Source organism: Vicia villosa, linkage group LG3 (assembly GCF_029867415.1).
Source record: "Vicia villosa cultivar HV-30 ecotype Madison, WI linkage group LG3, Vvil1.0, whole genome shotgun sequence".
In the NCBI taxonomy this organism is placed as follows: domain Eukaryota; kingdom Viridiplantae; phylum Streptophyta; class Magnoliopsida; order Fabales; family Fabaceae; genus Vicia; species Vicia villosa.
The window spans coordinates 153440709-153461921 of NC_081182.1; the positions used below are offsets into that span (position 1 = coordinate 153440709).

At 38.8% G+C, this 21213-nt stretch overlaps 1 protein-coding gene across 1 annotated transcript; it reads left to right on the forward strand.

The window, feature by feature from the left end:
- The first annotated feature begins 4231 nt into the window (after positions 1 to 4231).
- On the forward strand, positions 4232 to 17916 carry LOC131659187 (uncharacterized). The gene is made up of 3 exons (XM_058928411.1): positions 4232 to 4975; positions 5174 to 5323; positions 17182 to 17916. The coding sequence occupies exons 1-3, from the start codon at positions 4232 to 4234 to the stop codon at positions 17914 to 17916; spliced, it is 1629 nt and encodes a 542-aa protein (XP_058784394.1).
- The last annotated feature ends 3297 nt before the right edge of the window (positions 17917 to 21213 follow it).

Sequence of the window (21213 nt, forward strand, 5' to 3'; positions counted from 1 at the left end):
CAATAGATCTTATGACTCTGGCAGAAGAGCTAAACCAGAAGAAAAGTACAATCACAGCAAAGGGATTCAATGTCATGGATGTGAAGGGTATGGACATATTAGATCTGAATGCCCTACTTATCTCAAGAAACAAAAGAAAGGATTGTCAGTCTCCTGGTCTGATGAAGATTCTGAGAGTGATTTTGAAGAAGAATCAGCCAAACATGTCACAGCCCTTACTGGAGTTTGCAATTCTGATGAAGATTCTAGTGAAGATGAGCTATCCTTTGAAGAGCTGGAAACCTCCTACAGAAAGCTGTGTATCAGAAGTGCTGAAGTGTGTCAACAAGGTGAAAAGCAGAAGAAATACATAGCTCAGTTGGAGGCTGATAACAAAGGGCTTAGTGAAACTATATCTGAACTGAATAGTGAAATTATCATGTTACAATCCAAACTTGATCAGATGTCAAAATCTGTAAAAATGTTGAACAGTGGCACGGATATGTTGGAGGAGATTTTGCAGGTTGGAAAAAGTTCAGGAGATATGTCTGGTATAGGATTTGTTGGTGCAAAGAAACATTCCCAAGATAGTAGCAGAACTAAACCTGAAGCTGAGATGTTGAAACCGATGTCAAAACATGTGACTCAACATCACGAGAAAAGTGAAATGAAGAGAAAGTTTCAAAGATGGAGATGTCATTACTGTGGGAGATTTGGACACATTAAGCCTTTTTGCTTCAGATTATATGGATACCCAGATCAAGCTCCTTACTACAAACCTAAGCAGATCATGCCCATCCAGAAGCAACAATGGAAACCTAAAAATATGGCTTTAATAGCCCATACATCTCTTAGAGTTTCAGCCAAAGAAGACTAGTATTTTGACAGTGGATGTTCCAGACACATGACTGGACTCAAGAATCTGCTTGTTGATATCAAGAGTCATTCTACTAGTTATGTAACCTTTGGTGATGGAGCTAAAGGAGAAATCAAAGGAGTTGGAAAATTAGACTGTTCAGGAGTGCCAAATTTAGAAGGTGTTTTGTTGGTCAAAGGCCTGACTGCTAATCTTATAAGCATCAGTCAACTCTGTGACCAAGGATACCAAGTCAACTTCACTAAAGCTGAGTGTGTGGTTACTAATGAAGAAAAGGAAGTAGTAATGAAGGGTGTCAGATCCAAAGATAACTGCTACTTGTGGGTGTCTCATGAATCCAGCTATTCTACTGTATGCTCTAAGGAAGAAGAAGCAAAGCTGTGGCACCAAAAACTTGGTCACCTTCATCTAAGAGGTATGAAAAGGATTATTTCTCTGGAAGCTGTGAGAGGAATTCCTAAGCTACAAATTGATGAAGGAAGAATATGTGGTGAATGTCAGGTAGGAAAACAAACCAGGATGTCACATCCAAAGGTTACACATCTGACTACTTCCAGAGTTCTTGAACTGCTACATATGGACTTGATGGGACCAATGCAAATAGAAAGTCTTGGAGGAAAGAAATATGCTTATGTGGTGGTAGATGACTACTCCAGATACACTTGGGTAAATTTCATCAGAGAAAAATCAGATGTGTTTGATGTTTTCAAGGACCTATGTCAAAGAGTTCAAAGAGAAAAAGAAAATGGTGTTGTGAGAATTAGGAGTGATCATGGAAAGGAATTTGAGAATCAAAAGTTTGCCGATTTCTGCTCCTCTGAAGGAATACATCATGAATTTTCTTCCCCTATTACTCCACAGCAAAATGGGGTTGTTGAAAGAAAAAATAGAACTATTCAAGAATCAGCCAGAGCCATGATCCATGCTAAGAATCTTCCTATCTACTTCTGGGCTGAAGCCATGAATACTGCTTGTTATGTCCATAATAGAGTTACCTTAAGAAAAGGAACCTCTACCACCCTATATGAGATCTGGAAGGGAAGAAAACCCACTGTCAAATACTTCCATGTGTTTGGTAGTAAGTGTTACATTCTTGCTGATAGAGATCACAAAAGGAAGATGGATCCCAAGAGTGATGAAGGAATCTTTCTGGGCTACTCTACGAACAGTAGAGCCTATCGAGTGTTCAACTCAAGAACCAGAATAATAATGGAGTCCATAAATGTTGTGGTTGATGATGACCACAATCAAGCAGATGTCACAGAAGATGTCGGAACATTCTGGGATATTACAGCTGAAGGATCTACCAGAGAAGATGATTGCAGTCCTACTATCACAGAATCTGAGACTGAACTTCCTAACAAGAGTCCATCAATAAGAGTTCAAAAAAATCATCCTAGTGAACTTATTATAGGTGATCTCAACAGTGGAATTACTACAAGGTCAAGGGAAGTAGTTTTAAACTCTTGTTTTGTGTCAAAAATTGAACCTAAAAATGTCAAGGAAGCCTTAACAGATGAGTTCTGGATTAATGCCATGCAGGAAGAACTAGGCCAGTTTGAAAGGAATGAAGTATGGGAGCTGGTACCAAGACCTAAAGGTACTAATGTCATTGGAACAAAATGGGTTTACAAGAACAAGTCAGATGAACTGGGAACTGTTGTCAGAAACAAAGCAAGGCTAGTTGCTCAAGGATACACTCAAGTTGAAGGAATTGACTTTGATGAAACCTTTGCTCCAGTTGCTAGACTTGAGTCAATTAGATTACTGCTAGGAGTTGCTTGTATTCTAAAATTCAAACTATATCAGATGGATGTGAAGAGTGCTTTCTTGAATGGATACCTGAGTGAGGAAGTTTATGTGGAGCAACCTAAAGGTTTTGCTGATCCAAATCATCCTGACTATGTGTACAAACTAAGAAAAGCTCTTTATGGCCTAAAACAAGCCCCTAGAGCTTGGTATGAGAGACTAACTGAGTTTCTTACTGGTAATGGGTACAGGAAAGGAGGAATAGATAAAACTCTCTTTGTTAAAGATGAAGGAGGAAAGATCCTGATTGCTCAAATCTATGTGGATGATATTGTGTTTGGGGGGATGTCAGACAAGATGACTAGACATTTTGTTGATCAGATGCAATCAGAATTTGAAATGAGTCTAGTTGGAGAATTAACTTATTTTCTTGGGCTGCAAGTTAAACAGATGGAAGACTCAATCTTTCTCTCTCAGAGTAAGTATGCTAAAAACATTATTAAAAAGTTTGGAATGGAAAATGCTTCTCACAAAAGAACACCAGCTCCTACTCACTTAAAGTTGTCCAAAGATGAAAAGGGAACCAGTGTTGATCAAAGTTTATATAGAAGCATGATAGAAAGTCTGCTGTATCTCACAGCCAGTAGACCTGATATTGCTTTTGCTGTTGGGGTGTGTGCTAGGTATCAAGCAGATCCTAAGATCAGCCATATCAACCAAGTCAAGAGGATCCTGAAATATGTGAATGGTACTTGTGAATATGGAATGCTCTACTCTCATGGGTGTGAACCTATTCTCACTGGATATTGTGATGCAGATTGGGCTGGAAGTGCTGATGACAGAAAAAGTACTTCAGGAGGATGTTTCTTCTTGGGTAATAATCTTATTTCATGGTTCAGCAAGAAACAAAATTGTGTGTCCTTGTCCACTGCAGAGGCAGAATACATTGCAGCAGGAAGTAGTTGCTCTCAGCTTGTTTGGATGAAACAAATGTTAACAGAATACAATGTCACACAAGATGTCATGACATTATATTGTGACAACTTAAGTGCCATTAACATTTCAAAGAATCCCATTCAGCATAGCAGGACCAAGCACATTGATATTAGACATCATTACATTAGAGATCTTGTTGAAGATAAAATAATTGCCTTGGAACATGTTGCTACAAACCTTCAATTGGCTGACATTTTCACAAAAGCCTTGGATGCAAATCAATTTGAAAATCTAAGAAGCAAACTAGGCATTTGTCTTTGTGAAGGATTATAGCAATTAATTGGGTGTGGGGCCAGCAATATTTCTCTCTCCAAATCTTTGATATCATTACACATTAAAGTGTATTTTCCCCCCCTTTTACAAGTTACCCAAACAGTTTCCATTCCTCCAAAACCTCTCCTCCACACTCACGCTATCTCTCTGTGTTGCTGCATTCACAATCCCTTACCCAGCTTTCCACTTTCTCTCACCATGTCTCAGAGTTCTCCCTCAAAGAAATCTTCTCCTACCTCTGAAACAGCATCAGGTTCTAGGGCACCAAATGTTGTGAGTGATCAAGATGTTGTGCTGGATGTTGTGCCATTGAACTCTGTTCCTGCTATCGATACTGTTCGTAATCCACCAAGAAAGATGCATGCAAGAAAATCAACTGGGGGATCTGTTCCTGAAACCTTTTCTGTTCAAGGTAGAGAGGGTTCTGCTTATGTTCACAATGCGATCGCAGGTATTGTCACAAGAATCTTGAAGGAAGGGCCCAAGGTTGATGGGATATCTGTTCCTCTAGCCCAGATGTCTGCCTCTGAGAACAGCAAAGATGATCAAGATGGTCAAGATGATGCTAGCAAAGATCAGGGTGATGTTGAGACATCGGTTGATAACACTGATGAGAAGAACCCAGGTGCCAAAGAAGTTGAGACATCTGAAGCTATTAATGTTGAAACATCTGGTACTAAAGATGCTGAAGTTCTTGAGCCTGAGAAAGCTGAAGAGGTTCCTGTTGCTGCTTCTAAAGAAACCCCTAATGAAGGTCCTACTGTGCATGATGTTGTGAATCTGGATGATCTGGATGATTCCATTGACATTGCTGATGATGAACTCATCTCTAGCATCTCTCATAGAGTCAAGACTCGTAAGGGAAAACAGGCTTGTGATCAAGATTTCTCCAAACCTCAGGTTACTCCTCAAAAGAAGGCCACTATAAAGAAGGTCAAGAAGGTCCTTGCTGAACCTTCAACCACAGGGAGCAAGGCTACTGTGAAGAAGAGGAAGGAAAGGAGTGTTTCTGTCCCAGAAGATGATGTCTTAAGTGATGTCCCTGACATCCCATCCAAGAAGAAGATTGCTGTCACAAAGTCCTCCACAAAGATTCGTGATGTTCCTTTGGATAACATTTACTTGCACTATGCTTCAAATGCTATCCAGTGGAAGTTTGTCTATCAAAGAAGGCTGGCTCTGGAAAGAGAATTAGCAAATGATGCTCTGGAATGTCAAGAGGTCATGAAGCTCATCAAGGCTGCAGGTTTGATTAAAACTGTTACTCATTTTTCAAAGTGTTATGAAATGCTGGTGAAGGAATTTATTGTGAATTTGTCTCAAGATTGTGGTGATGGAACAACTGATGATTTTCATAAGGTGTATGTTAGAAGAAAGTGCATAGATTTTTCCCCTGCTGTTATCAACCTATATCTAGGTAGAGATGCTGAGGCTCAACCTGAGCTTGAAGTGACTGTGTAGCAACCTGCCCTAAAAATAAAGATTTAGAGTCGCCACCTATTCTACCAAGGCGAATAGGAAACCTATGCAATTGAGAGATCAGGGTAAGATACTATATTCAGGTCGAGGGAAGGTGTTAGGCACCCTCAACCCTTTCCTAAGGTTTTATATTCACAGTAAAGGTTTATGGCTAATTATTAAGGTTAATAGCTAAGGAAATGAGAAGGGGGAAAATTGAGATTTTAGGGAGGGGGACTCGCCTTGTTGCCAAGTGCCTACGTATCTCCTTAGGGAGAATCAGAGTCAACGTAGTTCGGGGGACGGGTTGTACGCCCTTAAGGTTTGAAATTTGATTTGAAGGTTTGAAGGCTTTGAATAGCCTATCGTAGATAAACATCTGTATTTTTGAATTTGAAGTTTGAATGAATTTTAGAATTATTTTAGGGTTTGGGCGTACAACCCTGATTTGGCACAATTAACCGCAATGATCAATGGGTTTGATCACCATAGTCAAAAGATTAGGGGTTTTGTACCATTACCAATTCAAATCGATTGATTCGATTATCACTAATAATGAATTAATGTGTTTTTATTATTTTTATGAATTTTACTTTTGTATTGTTACCCCTCATAATCGATTAACACGATTACAAATAATAACAAGTTAAATTTAGAACAAGGCAAGATTAATCATCACAATCAATAAGATGATTGCAACCATTTAATCGAATATAGTTTGAATTTTATTTTAATTAAATAGCGTTTTAATTAAAATCATTGTTGACCATAGCGATTAATCGATTTAATCGGCACGAACAACAAATTAACATTTTAATATAAATATCACATAATAATTTATTTATAAAAATAATTATTATATAATTAATATATATTAAAAGATATTTTAATTAAAACAAAATAGATAATAAAAATTAATTAAGTTTTATAAGGGTTTTGATTCTATGTGATTGTTAATAGGGTATATGGTATAGAGACTGAATCCTGGGACGTTGGATCTAAATGAGTGGTGGATTCTATGGCTGGATCTAGAGGGACTATGGTGGGTCTTATGATATGAAGCGCATGGGATCAAGAATGTAAATTCAGAAAAATAATAGAAAGGGCTAGGGATCGAACCCTGGACCCTTGGTATAAACCCCAAGCGCACTTGCCAACTGGTCTGTGAGCATGTTGTGTTAAAAACACGCGCCCACTCAATTAAAAAAACAAGAGAGTCCAAAGAAACACTGCGCGCGAACGTTTGAATGAGCCAGTGGCGTAATGCCACGCAATCGTCATCTCCACCAGACCCTGCTAAATCCCTGAACATTTAGCTACGATTTTGCTACTAATTCGTTCGTAGCAAACCAAACACAAAAATAGCGAACAGGGCGTGGGTGTCTGTAAATGTTTCGCGACCCCTGAAAACTCCTCGTTATAGTCACGCGAATCCAACCATGTCTATGGTTTGGCCTAATTTTATCTCTAACAGAAAGCCCTAAATCAAAACCCTAAAAGCTTATTCGACCTTCAATGGCGAAAGGTAATTAAGGTAAGCAAACTCCCCACAATCAATCCAGAAACAATCAGTGCATCAACACAAGCCAGAATATATGATCAAAGCATCATGAAAGCACCTATAACGTGCTAATCGAGTCAATGTTTTAAGCGACTTACCTTGGCAAAACTGAGACAATTCTGGGGGTGTTGGGGTCGAGTGATGATCCACACAGGTTCAGAATCCTTCAGGGAAGCTTTTGTGATCTTTAGATTGCTTTGAAAACCCCTAATTCCTAGAAACCGATCTTGAGTTTTTTTGGAGAATTTTTGTGTTCTTGCCAGTTCTCTTCTCTGCAGCCCCTTCGACCCCTAGTCCATTGGCTTGTGTTGTATACTTATAGGAGAGTAGAATTAGGGTAAATCTTTGTCCAAAACCTCACTTAAATCCAATCTTCCTAATTTGAGAAATTGATTTTATTTCTTGCATTTTAAGCTACTATATTTGGCCCAATTTGTATTAATTTCCTTCTCCAACCAATATGCACGAAATTGTATTATATTTTGCCTTAAATGCTGATTAAAACCAATCCCTATGCATATATTTAACCAAATATTTGATTTTTCTACTTAATTAAACTATTTTAAATCATTAAAAAATGAAATAAAGTTGTATAATTTAGATAAAAAAGGTGAAATTCGTGGCATGTTGTTTGGATCCCTTATGAATCAAGTTTGGGTCATAAAATATAGGCCCACTTGCAAGAAATTCAAATTGGACCTCCTTTATTTCACATTTGGGCCTCCAAAATTAACCAACTTTGATCAATCATATCTCACTCAATTCTTAAGCTATGAGGGAGTTCTAATACTTTTTGGAAACCTCAAGAGGTCCTCTACAAGCCACTTTGGAACATATTTTTCATTTGGGGCTTTTATCTTGATCATATCCTCCTTGGGAAAAAACTGCTTTTGAAGGATGCCTGAAAAGGACCTGTAATCTTTTGCACTGTATCACTCAAATGAATCACTTCTAGCCCTGGCTTGTGAGAGACAAAATTGTAGAGAATCCAATTTCCTTCAAAATAGGCTTTGAATGGGGAATTTTTGATGTTCCATGTGAAAGTTATGCCCAGTCAAAGTTGGGTTGACTTTCTCCTAAGAAACCCTAATTTGAACCTTTGTGTATTTGTTCATCTCTGAGTTTCTATTAATGAAATCATGATCAATCTTTGCTCAAATGATGGTTGTACTTCACATACTAGATGTTGACCAAAATTGGGAAGCTTTGACTATGCTCTAGTGATGACTGACTTTTTAGGTCAAACCAGTTGACTGTGGACCTTCTGGACTTTGGAGTGAGTGGTCTTTGGGACTGAACCCTGAGCTTTGCATTATTGTGAATGGAATATGGGAGGGCAAATTTTGGGGTATGACAGCTGCCCCTGTTCAATCTTCTTGAACCTGAAGAGGTGGAAGACGATTGGACACTAAAATGCCCTGAAATTTGCTTGCATAGGAAAGGAGATCTGTGGGAGATGGGCTTATAGATGCCACCCATTTGATTGTATCTGAAGAGATATAAAGTAATGTCTTACATAAGACTACCCGAAGAGGTTTCTGGCATGGATACGGAAATTTGTCTTGAAGAAGACTACCTGAAGAGGCTGGAAATGTTTTGCAAAGACTACCTAAAGAGGTTCTTGGTGAGGACAATGAATGTCTTAGAGAAGACCACCCAGAAAGGTTCGTAGAAGATTTTAAAGAAGACTGAAAAGGATGCCAAATTGTTTTTGAAAAAGATTACCTGAAAAGGTACTTAGAACAGGAATGTCTCGAATAAGACTACCTCCAAAGGTACTTAAAACAAGAATGTTTCGAAGAAGGCTACCTGAAAAGGTTTTTTTTTTTTGGAATGGATGTAATACGTCTTAGAAAGGTTCCTATAAAGAGAACGATATGTTTTAAACAAAACTTCCTAGAAAGGTTCCTACAAAGGCCATGAAGCGTTTTAAACAAAACTATCTAAAAAGATTCCTATAGATGATATGGAACGTTTTAAACAAAACTATCTAAAAAGATTCCTATAAAGGATATGAAACGTTTTAAAAAAAACTACCTCGAAAGGTTCCTATAGGGGATGTGAAGCGTTTTAAACAAAACTACCTAGAAAGGTTCCTATAGAGGATGCGAGATATTTTAAACAAAACTGCCTAGGAAGGTTCCTATACAGGGCATGATGAGTTTTAAACAAAACTACCTAGAGAGGTTCCTATAAAGTTCGTGGGACGTTTTAAACAAAACTACCTAGAAAGGTTCCTATAAAGGCTATGAAATATTTTAAACAAAACTACCTAGAAAGGTTAGGATATGTCTTAAACAAGACTGCTTGGAAAGATTAGGATAATCGTCTTGGACAAGACTACCTGGAGAGGTAAGAAATTCTTAGATTGCTTCTGGATTGTCTTTGAAGAAAGACTCGGAAGGAAGTATTGGAATTGGATCTGTTAAGATTGAATCGTTGATACGATCATGTTTGCGTGGTAATTTGATGATAACATCTTTTTTGAAGTGAAGTGACCTGAAAAGGTAGCGTTAGTTTTATGCAATGTCATGATGCATGTGTCATGTAATGAGATTCTCAATGAGAATTATGCATGTATGCCTATCCCACACTGCGGGATGTGAATGGTACAGGCGTGAGAGGATCAAATATGCAATAATGCTTTTTGTATGATGCCAATGTGACTTCCCGAATATTGGAAATTTTGAGAGACGTGCCCCTTAATCTGAAGGAGGGACCTTTCGAGGGAACTCGAATTTCACCATGTCTTGCCTGATATGCATTGCCCCAGTGTTTGAATTCTTGAAAGATATGCCCCCCAGTCAATAGGATTCTGGATTGTATGCCCCTGTTCTAGGAAAACCCTCTGAACGTGGTTTCCCCATCCAAGGGTTTTTTTTATCAGGAATGATCGTCTTTGATTAGACCAATTTAGAGGTCTCCTTGATGCTAAGTGTTGGTTTGAATATGAAGCAGATGCTGAGTCATGCGTTTCGGTCGAGCCTGACGGATAGTGATTTGCTGAGTACTCATGAATGAGATGATGTCTTTTATAAGATTACCTGAAGAGGTCCTTGGAAAGAAATGTGAACTTGTCTTAAATAAGACTGAGCTTTAAACAAAGCTCGAAGGGATGTGTTGTGTAAAGGGTCAGAAATATTCCTATAGAGGATAAAGACTGTTTTTAGGAACGCGAGGTTTCGAACAAAACTCAGGGAAAACATCTTGAAGAAGACTACTCTAGAAATAATGGTGAACTGTCTTAAAAAAGACTCTGTACTTTAAATAAAGTTTGACAAGGTTTTTGGAAGCGTAAGAGAAGTTTGAATATGTCTTAAAAGACTAACTGAAAACAGTTAAGAAACGTCTTACAGAAGACTACCTAGAAAAGGTTCTTGGAAATGAATATATCTTAGAGAAGACTGTCTGAAAGGGTTTGAAAATAGAAAGGATAAGAAGGCGGGTCTTTAAAAGACTGTTTGGAAAAGGTTCCTAGAAAGGGTAAGAAGTATTTGAACACGTCTTAAAGAAGACTATATGGACAGATTGAAAAAGTACCCTATAAATGTTCCTGAAAAGGATGTGAGAGTGGCCTTGACATCATCTGATACTGAGCGACCTTTGCAACGTGCCCCCAGGTAATGGGCTTGCCCCATGTGCTCTTCAGCGTCCTTGAGAGATTCCATGGATCTTGATTTGATTGCCCCATGTAAATGGGACAATGACGAGTTATGCCCCGTGTGCACTTCAGCTATCTCAGTCATGTGTGAGAGATGCTTCTTCTTTTGACAAGCTCTTAAAAGCTACTTCGTCAGTCAGTAGGATTATTAGACATTAACCATGCCCCATGCAACTTCTCCCTGATGTTAACATTTAAATCTATATAGACAAGTGTACTTTATAATGAAATGCAAATGCATATGTCTGTCTTGAAAGTTTAAAAACATTTTTTGAGTAAAACAAAGTTTTTTTTTTTTTTAAGAAAGTGATATCAACTCAAGAGTTATAGTAGACCTTAAGGAGTCGGGATACCTTTGGTAACGGTACGCTTTCGAACTAACCATGCTTCAGTTAGGACTTTTAAAGGTTGTAACGTGGCCTGGTTCACGGTTTAAAGAAACAAAAGAAAGAGGCTCAAAGTTTATTTGTACCCATCCCAATCTTCGTGATGTTCTCCAGTCCTATGCTCAGTTAGCTATGCATTTAGTCTCATAAAGAATTTGGGAATTGTGACATTGACATTTGTGATGGTTCAAAAACCAAAGGTTTATCTGCAAAGGCAGTCATTCTCCTTTTTTGTAGTATTTTCCTTTTGTCGAAGGTACATAGTAACCTTTTTCAACTTTGTTATCCCTAACTTTTTTGGACTGTTTGTTTTAAAATTACAGTCAGCGGGATGCCCCAATTTTGCCTAAGTCTCCTTAATAGGTTTTGACTTAGCAGGCCCTTGCATTGCTTTCTTTTTCTTTGAGGACATTGACTGCCGGACTTAATGATGATGGGGAACCATCGGTGATTATGTTCAAAGGAATAACTTGGAATAATTAAGTTAACTGAGCAGCTACCCTACCCCAGGTTATATATTAAGGGTTTTATTTTGTATGAAGGAAAACTCCTACTTCTTTGGGCTCAAAGGGGCTGACGAGGGATTAACATCCTTATATCTCCATTTTTTAGGGATTGAAACAATGCCTGTACATCGTCAACACGGTCTGTTCGAAAGCATAATGTATGAAATTGTGGTATCGTTTTCGTCATTCTCCCTCAAAAGGTGTACGACTTTAACGAGAGTTGAATATCACAAAGAAATAAGACCAAGTAAAAACACAGTTTTAAATATAGTGAGAACACTAGGGATGAATCAAGACAAACGTAAGCAATGCATTAATGATTTTTTGAAAAGTACATAGCATATGTCATAAGACTAATGTTTAAACGAACGGAAAGAAATTGCAAATGGAAACAAAACTAATGATCTAAGAAATCCTCCTTCTAGCCACCTATGGTGCTAGACTTGCTAGGATCTTCGAACTCAATGAGCCCTTCTTCAATCAAATCTTGGATCTTGTGCTTCAATGGACCACAATCCTCTGTATCATGACCAGGACTATCTGAATGATAAGCGCACCTAGCATGATGCTTGTACCCGGGAGCGGGGTTAGCTGGAGCTGAGTATGGAGGTAGCAGAGTTACCAAGTTCTGACTGAGCAGACGTTGCAAAGCTTGAGACAATGGCATGTACAACGGGGTGAATGATCGTTTTGGCTTGGACCTCCAGGTGCGTTGGCCACCCTGGTGCTTTTGTTGATCCCTTTGCTGTGATACTGGGGTCTGATTACCCATGCTTGCCCCCACAGTGTTGGATTCCTTCTTTGCGTCATATGACTTGTTTGGAGGGTAGGAACCTGAGGGTGCCCCTTGTATCTTCCCATTCTTGATTCCATTTTCAATTCTCTCACCAATGACTACCAGGTCCGAGAACCCTGAAGATATGCTTCCGAACATCTTGTCGTAGTATGGTCCTTGCAAGGTGCTCATAAATATGTCCACCAGTTCTTTTTCCATTAGGGGAGGTTGGACTTGAGAAGCCATTTCCCTCCACCTTTGGGCATACTCCTTGAATGATTCATCCTTCTTCTGTGACATGTTTTGTAATTGCATCCGGTTGGGGTGCCATGTCCAGGTTGTACTTGTAATGCTTTAAGAAGGTGTTGGCCAGATCATTCCAGCTTCGGACAGAAGACTTCTCTAATTGCATGTACCAGTCAATAGACGCTCCGCTTAAGCTTTCTTGAAAGAAATGTATCATTAGCTTTGGATCGTGAGCGTAGGCAGCCATTTTTCACACATACATGCGCAAGTGATTCCTCGGACATGTGAGTCCTTTATATTTCTCGAAGTCGGGAATCTTGAATTTGCGAGGGATAGTCAAGTCTGAGACCAAACTCATTTCGAAGGCATCCACATCGAAGACATCGTATCCTTCTACCACTTTTAGTCTCTCTTCTAGCGCCTTGATTTGTTCACTACCCTTAGAGTCTTCCCTGGAGTCGGGATTAGACTGTTGCGTCTGAGGTGCTTGTTCTGTGTTGTCCACCTCTTGTACTCCGTATTGTAGATCCAGGTAATCATCGTCCTTAGGGACATTGCTAGCAGGAATGCGCACTGTGCGGGTTGCCCCTTTTGTTTGTGGAGTGGGGACAAATCCTTCTTGGGAGGCTTCTCCTTTCTCTTGGAATTGGATAGCTCTCCTGACAGATTGGGCCTGAGATTTGTCCTTAGCTGGGCCAAAGCCTGAAACAAACCCTAGCAGCGGGTTTTCGTCATTAGGGATCTCATCCTGAACCAGGGTATCCCCAGACTGAACCTCTTTTGCTTTGTCTTGTTTGTCTAGGAGGGCCTTCATGAATTCTAGCATCTGAGCCATACCTCCTTTAACCTCTTCCACGCTGACCTTCAGTTGATCTACTTCCTCACGAAGGGCGGCTTGATTCTGTTCCAACTGATCCATTGATTTCTTCTGCTGAAATCTTGTTGGATAATATGGTCGGGATGTTAGGTTATCCTTCCCAATGGTCCCTTGCTCTGGAGATAGAAGAGGAATCTTCTCTTAATGTCATGAAAATGATGTGTATGCCATGCATGATATGTATGATATCCTTTTTTCTTTTTTTTTTTTGAATAAAATATGATGCAAGAATGCACATGATGTATGATGAATGAAAAAAGAAATAATAAAAATAATGATCAACACAATATATACATATAGCACAAATCACATAAGTTCATAGGTTCGACATAGCGGCTCTTGGGAGCCAACCTTTTAATAGGGGGTGTTCTAGAAGGTCTCATGGGGTCGTTCGTAGCCTCCGAGACTTTTTGTCTCTTCGGATTTTGGAACAACTCATTTTATCCATGAGGTTCGAATTTTTGGGGTAGGTTCCCGGAGAGATCAGCTAAGTATCCAGTCCAGCCCTCCACAAAGTCAAGCTTCGTTTCGGACCTTTCCAAATACCTAACCCACTCCGAGTGGAGTTATCAGTGAGACTCGTAAGGCGATTCATGTCCCCTTTTGGTCTCAAAGTTAACTCCCACACTTAGGGTTTTAACACTACATAATATATCCAGCAGTATATAGAAATATAATAGTTAACAAAAATATAAATATATTCACATAGACAGTTAAATATAAACATATTATAAATAATTAAATATTTTTAGACAAAAATGAATAAACAATTTTTAAAAAAAAAAAATAATTGTAAACCCTGAAAAAGGCGCGTTAGCCAAACCCTAAAAAGTTGCCAAACCTAAACCCTGCCAAAACCTAAAACCTATAGGAGCATAGTAATTCACCGAAATAGTTATCCCCAGCAGAGTCGCCAGCTGTAGCAACCTGCCCTAAAAATAAAGATTTAGAGTCGCCACCTATTCTACCAAGGCGAATAGGAAACCTATGCAATTGAGAGATCAGGGTAAGATACTATATTCAGGTCGAGGGAAGGTGTTAGGCACCCTCAACCCTTTCCTAAGGTTTTATATTCACAGTAAAGGTTTATGGCTAATTATTAAGGTTAATAGCTAAGGAAATGAGAAGGGGGAAAATTGAGATTTTAGGGAGGGGGACTCGCCTTGTTGCCAAGTGCCTACGTATCTCCTTAGGGAGAATCAGAGTCAACGTAGTTCGGGGGACGGGTTGTACGCCCTTAAGGTTTGAAATTTGATTTGAAGGTTTGAAGGCTTTGAATAGCCTATCGTAGATAAACATCTGTATTTTTGAATTTGAAGTTTGAATGAATTTTAGAATTATTTTAGGGTTTGGGCGTACAACCCTGATTTGGCACAATTAACCGCAATGATCAATGGGTTTGATCACCATAGTCAAAAGATTAGGGGTTTTGTACCATTACCAATTCAAATCGATTGATTCGATTATCACTAATAATGAATTAATGTGTTTTTATTATTTTTATGAATTTTACTTTTGTATTGTTACCCCTCATAATCGATTAACACGATTACAAATAATAACAAGTTAAATTTAGAACAAGGCAAGATTAATCATCACAATCAATAAGATGATTGCAACCATTTAATCGAATATAGTTTGAATTTTATTTTAATTAAATAGCGTTTTAATTAAAATCATTGTTGACCATAGCGATTAATCGATTTAATCGGCACGAACAACAAATTAACATTTTAATATAAATATCACATAATAATTTATTTATAAAAATAATTATTATATAATTAATATATATTAAAAGATATTTTAATTAAAACAAAATAGATAATAAAAATTAATTAAGTTTTATAAGGGTTTTGATTCTATGTGATTGTTAATAGGGTATATGGTATAGAGACTGAATCCTGGGACGTTGGATCTAAATGAGTGGTGGATTCTATGGCTGGATCTAGAGGGACTATGGTGGGTCTTATGATATGAAGCGCATGGGATCAAGAATGTAAATTCAGAAAAATAATAGAAAGGGCCAGGGATCGAACCCTGGACCCTTGGTATAAACCCCAAGCGCACTTGCCAACTGGTCTGTGAGCATGTTGTGTTAAAAACACGCGCCCACTCAATTAAAAAAACAAGAGAGTCCAAAGAAACACTGCGCGCGAACGTTTGAATGAGCCAGTGGCGTAATGCCACGCAATCGTCATCTCCACCAGACCCTGCTAAATCCCTGAACATTTAGCTACGATTTTGCTACTAATTCGTTCGTAGCAAACCAAACACAAAAATAGCGAACAGGGCGTGGGTGTCTGTAAATGTTTCGCGACCCCTGAAAACTCCTCGTTATAGTCACGCGAATCCAACCATGTCTATGGTTTGGCCTAATTTTATCTCTAACAGAAAGCCCTAAATCAAAACCCTAAAAGCTTATTCGACCTTCAATGGCGAAAGGTAATTAAGACAAGCAAACTCCCCACAATCAATCCAGAAACAATCAGTGCATCAACACAAGCCAGAATATATGATCAAAGCATCATGAAAGCACCTATAACATGCTAATCGAGTCAATGTTTTAAGCGACTTACCTTGGCAAAACTGAGACAATTCTGGGGGTGTTGGGGTCGAGTGATGATCCACACAGGTTCAGAATCCTTCAGGGAAGCTTTTGTGATCTTTAGATTGCTTTGAAAACCCCTAATTCCTAGAAACCGATCTTGAGTTTTTTTGGAGAATTTTTGTGTTCTTGCCAGTTCTCTTCTCTGCAGCCCCTTCGACCCCTAGTCCATTGGCTTGTGTTGTATACTTATAGGAGAGTAGAATTAGGGTAAATCTTTGTCCAAAACCTCACTTAAATCCAATCTTCCTAATTTGAGAAATTGATTTTATTTCTTGCATTTTAAGCTACTATATTTGGCCCAATTTGTATTAATTTCCTTCTCCAATCAATATGCACGAAATTGTATTATATTTTGCCTTAAATGCTGATTAAAACCAATCCCTATGCATATATTTAACCAAATATTTGATTTTCTACTTAATTAAACTATTTTAAATCATTAAAAAATGAAATAAAATTGTATAATTTAGATAAAAAAGGTGAAATTCGTGGCATGTTGTTTGGATCCCTTATGAATCAAGTTTGGGTCATAAAATATAGGCCCACTTGCAAGAAATTCAAATTGGACCTCCTTTATTTCACATTTGGGCCTCCAAAATTAACCAACTTTGATCAATCATATCTCACTCAATTCTTAAGCTATGAGGGAGTTCTAATACTTTTTGGAAACCTCAAGAGGTCCTCTACAAGCCACTTTGGAACATATTTTTCATTTGGGGCTTTTATCTTGATCATATCCTCCTTGGGAAAAAACTGCTTTTGAAGGATGCCTGAAAAGGACCTGTAATCTTTTGCACTGTATCTCTCAAATGAATCACTTCTAGCCCTGGCTTGTGAGAGACAAAATTGTAGAGAATCCAATTTCCTTCAAAATAGGCTTTGAGTGGGGAATTTTTGATGTTCCATGTGAAAGTTATGCCCAGTCAAAGTTGGGTTGACTTTCTCCTAAGAAACCCTAATTTGAACCTTTGTGTATTTGTTCATCTCTGAGTTTCTATTAATGGAATCATGATCAATCTTTGCTCAAATGATGGTTGTACTTCACATACTAGATGTTGACCAAAATTGGGAAGCTTTGACTATGCTCTGGTGATGACTGACTTTTTAGGTCAAACCAGTTGACTGTGGACCTTCTGGACTTTGGAGTGAGTGGTCTTTGGGACTGAACCCTGAGCTTTGCATTATTGTGAATGGAATATGGGAGGGCAAATTTTGGGGTATGACAGACTGATAATGAGGTTTGCAAGGTAATCACTGGTGGTAAGGTTAAGAAGTGGCCCATAAAGAGCAAACTGTCTGCTAGTTCTCTTAATGTCAGGTATGCATTGCTGCACAAAATTGGTGCTGCTAACTGGGTGCCTACCAATCACATTTCCACCATTGCTGTTGGCCTAGGAAGATTCATATATGCTGTGGGAACCAAGACAAAATTTGACTATGGGACCTACATATTTGATCAAACTATGAGGCATGTTGGTACCTCTGCTACCAAGCTTCCCATTGCTTTCCCATCTCTGATATGTGGAATAATCCTCAAGCAACACCCTGGAATTCTGAAAAGTAAAGATTTTGTATGTAAGAGGGAGAGTGCTTTGTCTTTTCACTACAAGCTGCTGCAGAGGTCTGATGACAAGACATCTGCTGGGACATCACAACCCAGCAAATCTGTGAACAAAGCTCTTCTTATTGCTGAGCTAAAAGAGACTTGTCAAGAGTTGGACAACAGGAAGCTGAAACTTGAAAATCTCATCCACAGTCTTGAGCAGTCTACAGATGATGATCTTGCTGGTGAAAAGGGTGGTGACAATATGGATGAAGACAAAGAGGCTGAGGAAGAAGCTGAGGAAGAGGCTGAGCGTGCTGAGAGTGGGAGTAGTGATGCTGCTGAATGGACTAGTAGCTCAAGTGATGACAATCCTGGTGGCTCTAGTGATGAAGACAGTGATGGGTCTGATGATTAGCTCTGCTGAGCTGAATATGTTTTGGCTCCTTTTGTGGCTAAAAAGGGGGAGTAATTTGGTAGTGGTAGTGTAGTGGTAGTGGTTGTTTTGTTGTAATGGTTGTTCTGTTATTTTGGTGATCTTTTGGTTTTTTTTGGACATGGTTGTTTTGTGGTTTTCTTTATTTTGGGTTTTCTCTGGTTCTCCCTGACAATGACAAGTGGTTTCTATAACAGTTGATTAAGTAGATGTTTTCTGGTTTTCTGGTGATTAATCAAGTAGCTGTCAGAATTTATTTTTCTGTTACAGAATTTATTTTTCTGTTGTTGGCTGCTGTGTATGCTCTGATATCTGTTTACATCTATTAGTGTTTTAGCCAAAAATTTGCCAAAGGGGGAGTTTGTAGATGTTGTTGATTGGCTGTAATTTTTGGTAAAACTAGTTGTGGTTCTATCTTGTCTAAACTGGTGTCATGACATGCATTCTGCTGTTGTGAAGTCTTTCCTTATGCAGGCCTTTACCTGATGTCAAGGCCGATGTCATGACATTCACAGCTGTTCGTTCTTTTCTATTACTATTTATGGTTATGTGATCTGATAAGATCCTATGCGCTTTATTTGGTAATGATGGATTCTGATCTGTTTCAAGGACGTCTTGGATGATTATTATTATTAGTTCCTTGATTTATGGAGATTAGTTTTATTAGGGTTAAAACTATTTTGTGGATCCAAGGCCCAGCTGCTGTATTGTATGAAGGCTATTTATTCCACGCAGGTGCTGCTGTTGACGTTAGGGTTTTTGTTTGAGAAACTTTTAGAGTTCTTTGTTTTTAAGTCTTTCGTTGTAGCTTTCTTGTAAGCCAAACAATCATCATGATGATTGTCTTGGTCTAGGCGTTTTGTTTTGAGTTGTAAGAAGTACTCAAAGCTTTTAAGCAAGAGTACTATTGTACTTGATCAAAGCTTTTAAGCAAGATCAAGTTGTGTCCTTGAAGAGTGTCTTCTTTTGTTATTCGTTGGTTAGTTTTCATCACTGCTGTGATTGAGGGGGAGTGAGTAGGATCTCTGGTCTAAGTTGTTTAGATTGAAGTTGCATTGGGTAGATATTAAGTGAAAGGCGTAATCTTGATTTGTATTACCTTTAATTGATATTACTTATAGTGGACTTCCTCCCTGGCTTGGTAGCCCCCAGATGTAGGTGTGTTTGCACTGAACTGGGTTAACAACTTTCTTGTGTTGTTTTTCTGTTTACTCTTTGTTCTTTTGTTTAAAAACGTTTAGATAGTAATGTCGTGACATCCTGTTAGACATCACGTCTCTGAGTCCAGAATTTCATGTAGAACGGGTTCTAGGGGTCTCAGAGTTTTTGCTCAACCTTAAAGATACGTTGACTGGTATCTATAAGAGAGTTTTCTCTGAGTGTAGTATCTGCGTGACAATTACTTTCGTAATCACCGCTCTACGTCCTAAAAAAGGCTTTAAGTGGGGTTAATGTGTTTCTAGGTCCTCCTGGCACAAATCAGTCTCGGAATGCAGTGGCGCAGTTAATCACAACCAGCCAGGCAAATCCCAAGAGTAGAATTGTGAACCAAGATTAGAGGGTCTTCACCGGGAAGACATCCTCCATCCTATCTTATAATGCACTCAAATCCGGGTATAGGATTTCTCACCACAAGGGGGAATCAAGCCCTTTCCCAATACAGAATAAACAAAATAAACAAATATAAATGCAACAAACACATGATATGACACAGAGGTTAGGCAGGACCTCTCTTGTTTGAGGGGGAATTTGGTATCCCTAATTCCTCATTGGGGCTGGACCAGCAACAGGTCAACCATTGGTTTGGATGAAAAACCAAGGTTTTTAACACTTATATCCCCAGCAGAGTCGCCATTTTTTCTGTGGTGTCGTTTTTTTTACCTCCCCGTTTCACTTGGGAGGACGGCACGCTAGACCCTTCACGCGAAATTTGGAAGGAGAATGCGCCCGTGGTGGGATGAATTTTATTTCAGTTCTTCCTATGATATCACACGAACTTTCTTATTTGTCCTACGAGTAGGAAAGGGGAAAAAAGATCTCAACTAAACCCTAGGAGTTTGCTAAGTGTGGGGATTCACCTAGACTAGAAATTCTGGAGTCCGGGGGGTCGGTTATACATAGGGAAGTGTTTAAACACCCTACATATCTGTAGTACTCTACAGGAATCTTCTCTGTGTCTAAATGTGTTTGTGTTTACTGCTAATGATTGGGAAAGTTTCTCCTTTGTGTTAGGAGAAGGAATTGAATTGAATAAAAGAAAGACAGACAGACTGACTGACTATTTTTGGTATTTTATTAGCTCGCTGAGGTTCCTTGTGAACCTCATGCCTACATATCCCTAATGGAAGTCAGAGCTTAATGTAGTTCAAGGAACTAATTGATTATTAATTATTTTTGGGTGCCTTTCTTGAAGCTCAAGGTTGAAGCTTTGAATTAAATCTCTGTTTACAGTAGAGAGACATGAAGTCATCTTTATAGAGAGGTATTTCTACTATTCCACCACAAACATTTTAAAAGAGTGACAGAATAACTGGATTCATTTCATTAAGAGAGTGACCTTACTTGTGTGTTTGCAAGTATGCTAGTATCTCTTGAATGAAAGAAAGATGCTCGTCCAAATTAGGGAAAGTGTACAAGTCTGGGGATGTGCCAGAGCATGTCTTTCAGAGTCCTAAATGGGAGACTTTGATTGAAATTGAAATGTGTAATGTTTGTTTGTTTGAATGTGGTGAGATAGAGGAAAGATTGAAGGATAGAAAAACACTTAGAAAGGGGGGGATTGAATAAGTGTGACTTAAAAACTTGAGCGATAAAAATAAAATTCACAATTATTTTTATCCTGGTTCGCTGTTAACGAAGCTACTCCAGTCCACCCCCGCAGAGATGATTTACCTCAACTGAGGATTTAATCCACTAATCGCACGGATTACAATGGTTTTCCACTTAGCCGCAACTAAGTCTTCCAGAGTCTTCTGATCACAACCTGATCACTCCAGGAACAACTGCTTAGTTCACTCCTAAGACTTTTCTAGAGTCTACTGATCAACACGATCACTCTAGGCTTAGTTCACTCCTAAGACTTTCTGCTCAGCCAACTGCCAAGACTTCCTGCTCAGCCAACTGCCAAGACTTCCTGCTCAGCTAACTGCTAAGACTTCCTGCTCAGCTAACTGCTAAGACTTCCTGCTCAGCTAACTGCTAAGACTTCCTAGAGTATACTGATCAACTGATCACTCTAGTTCCTTACAACTTAATGTAATCTATTCAAGAGTTTACAAA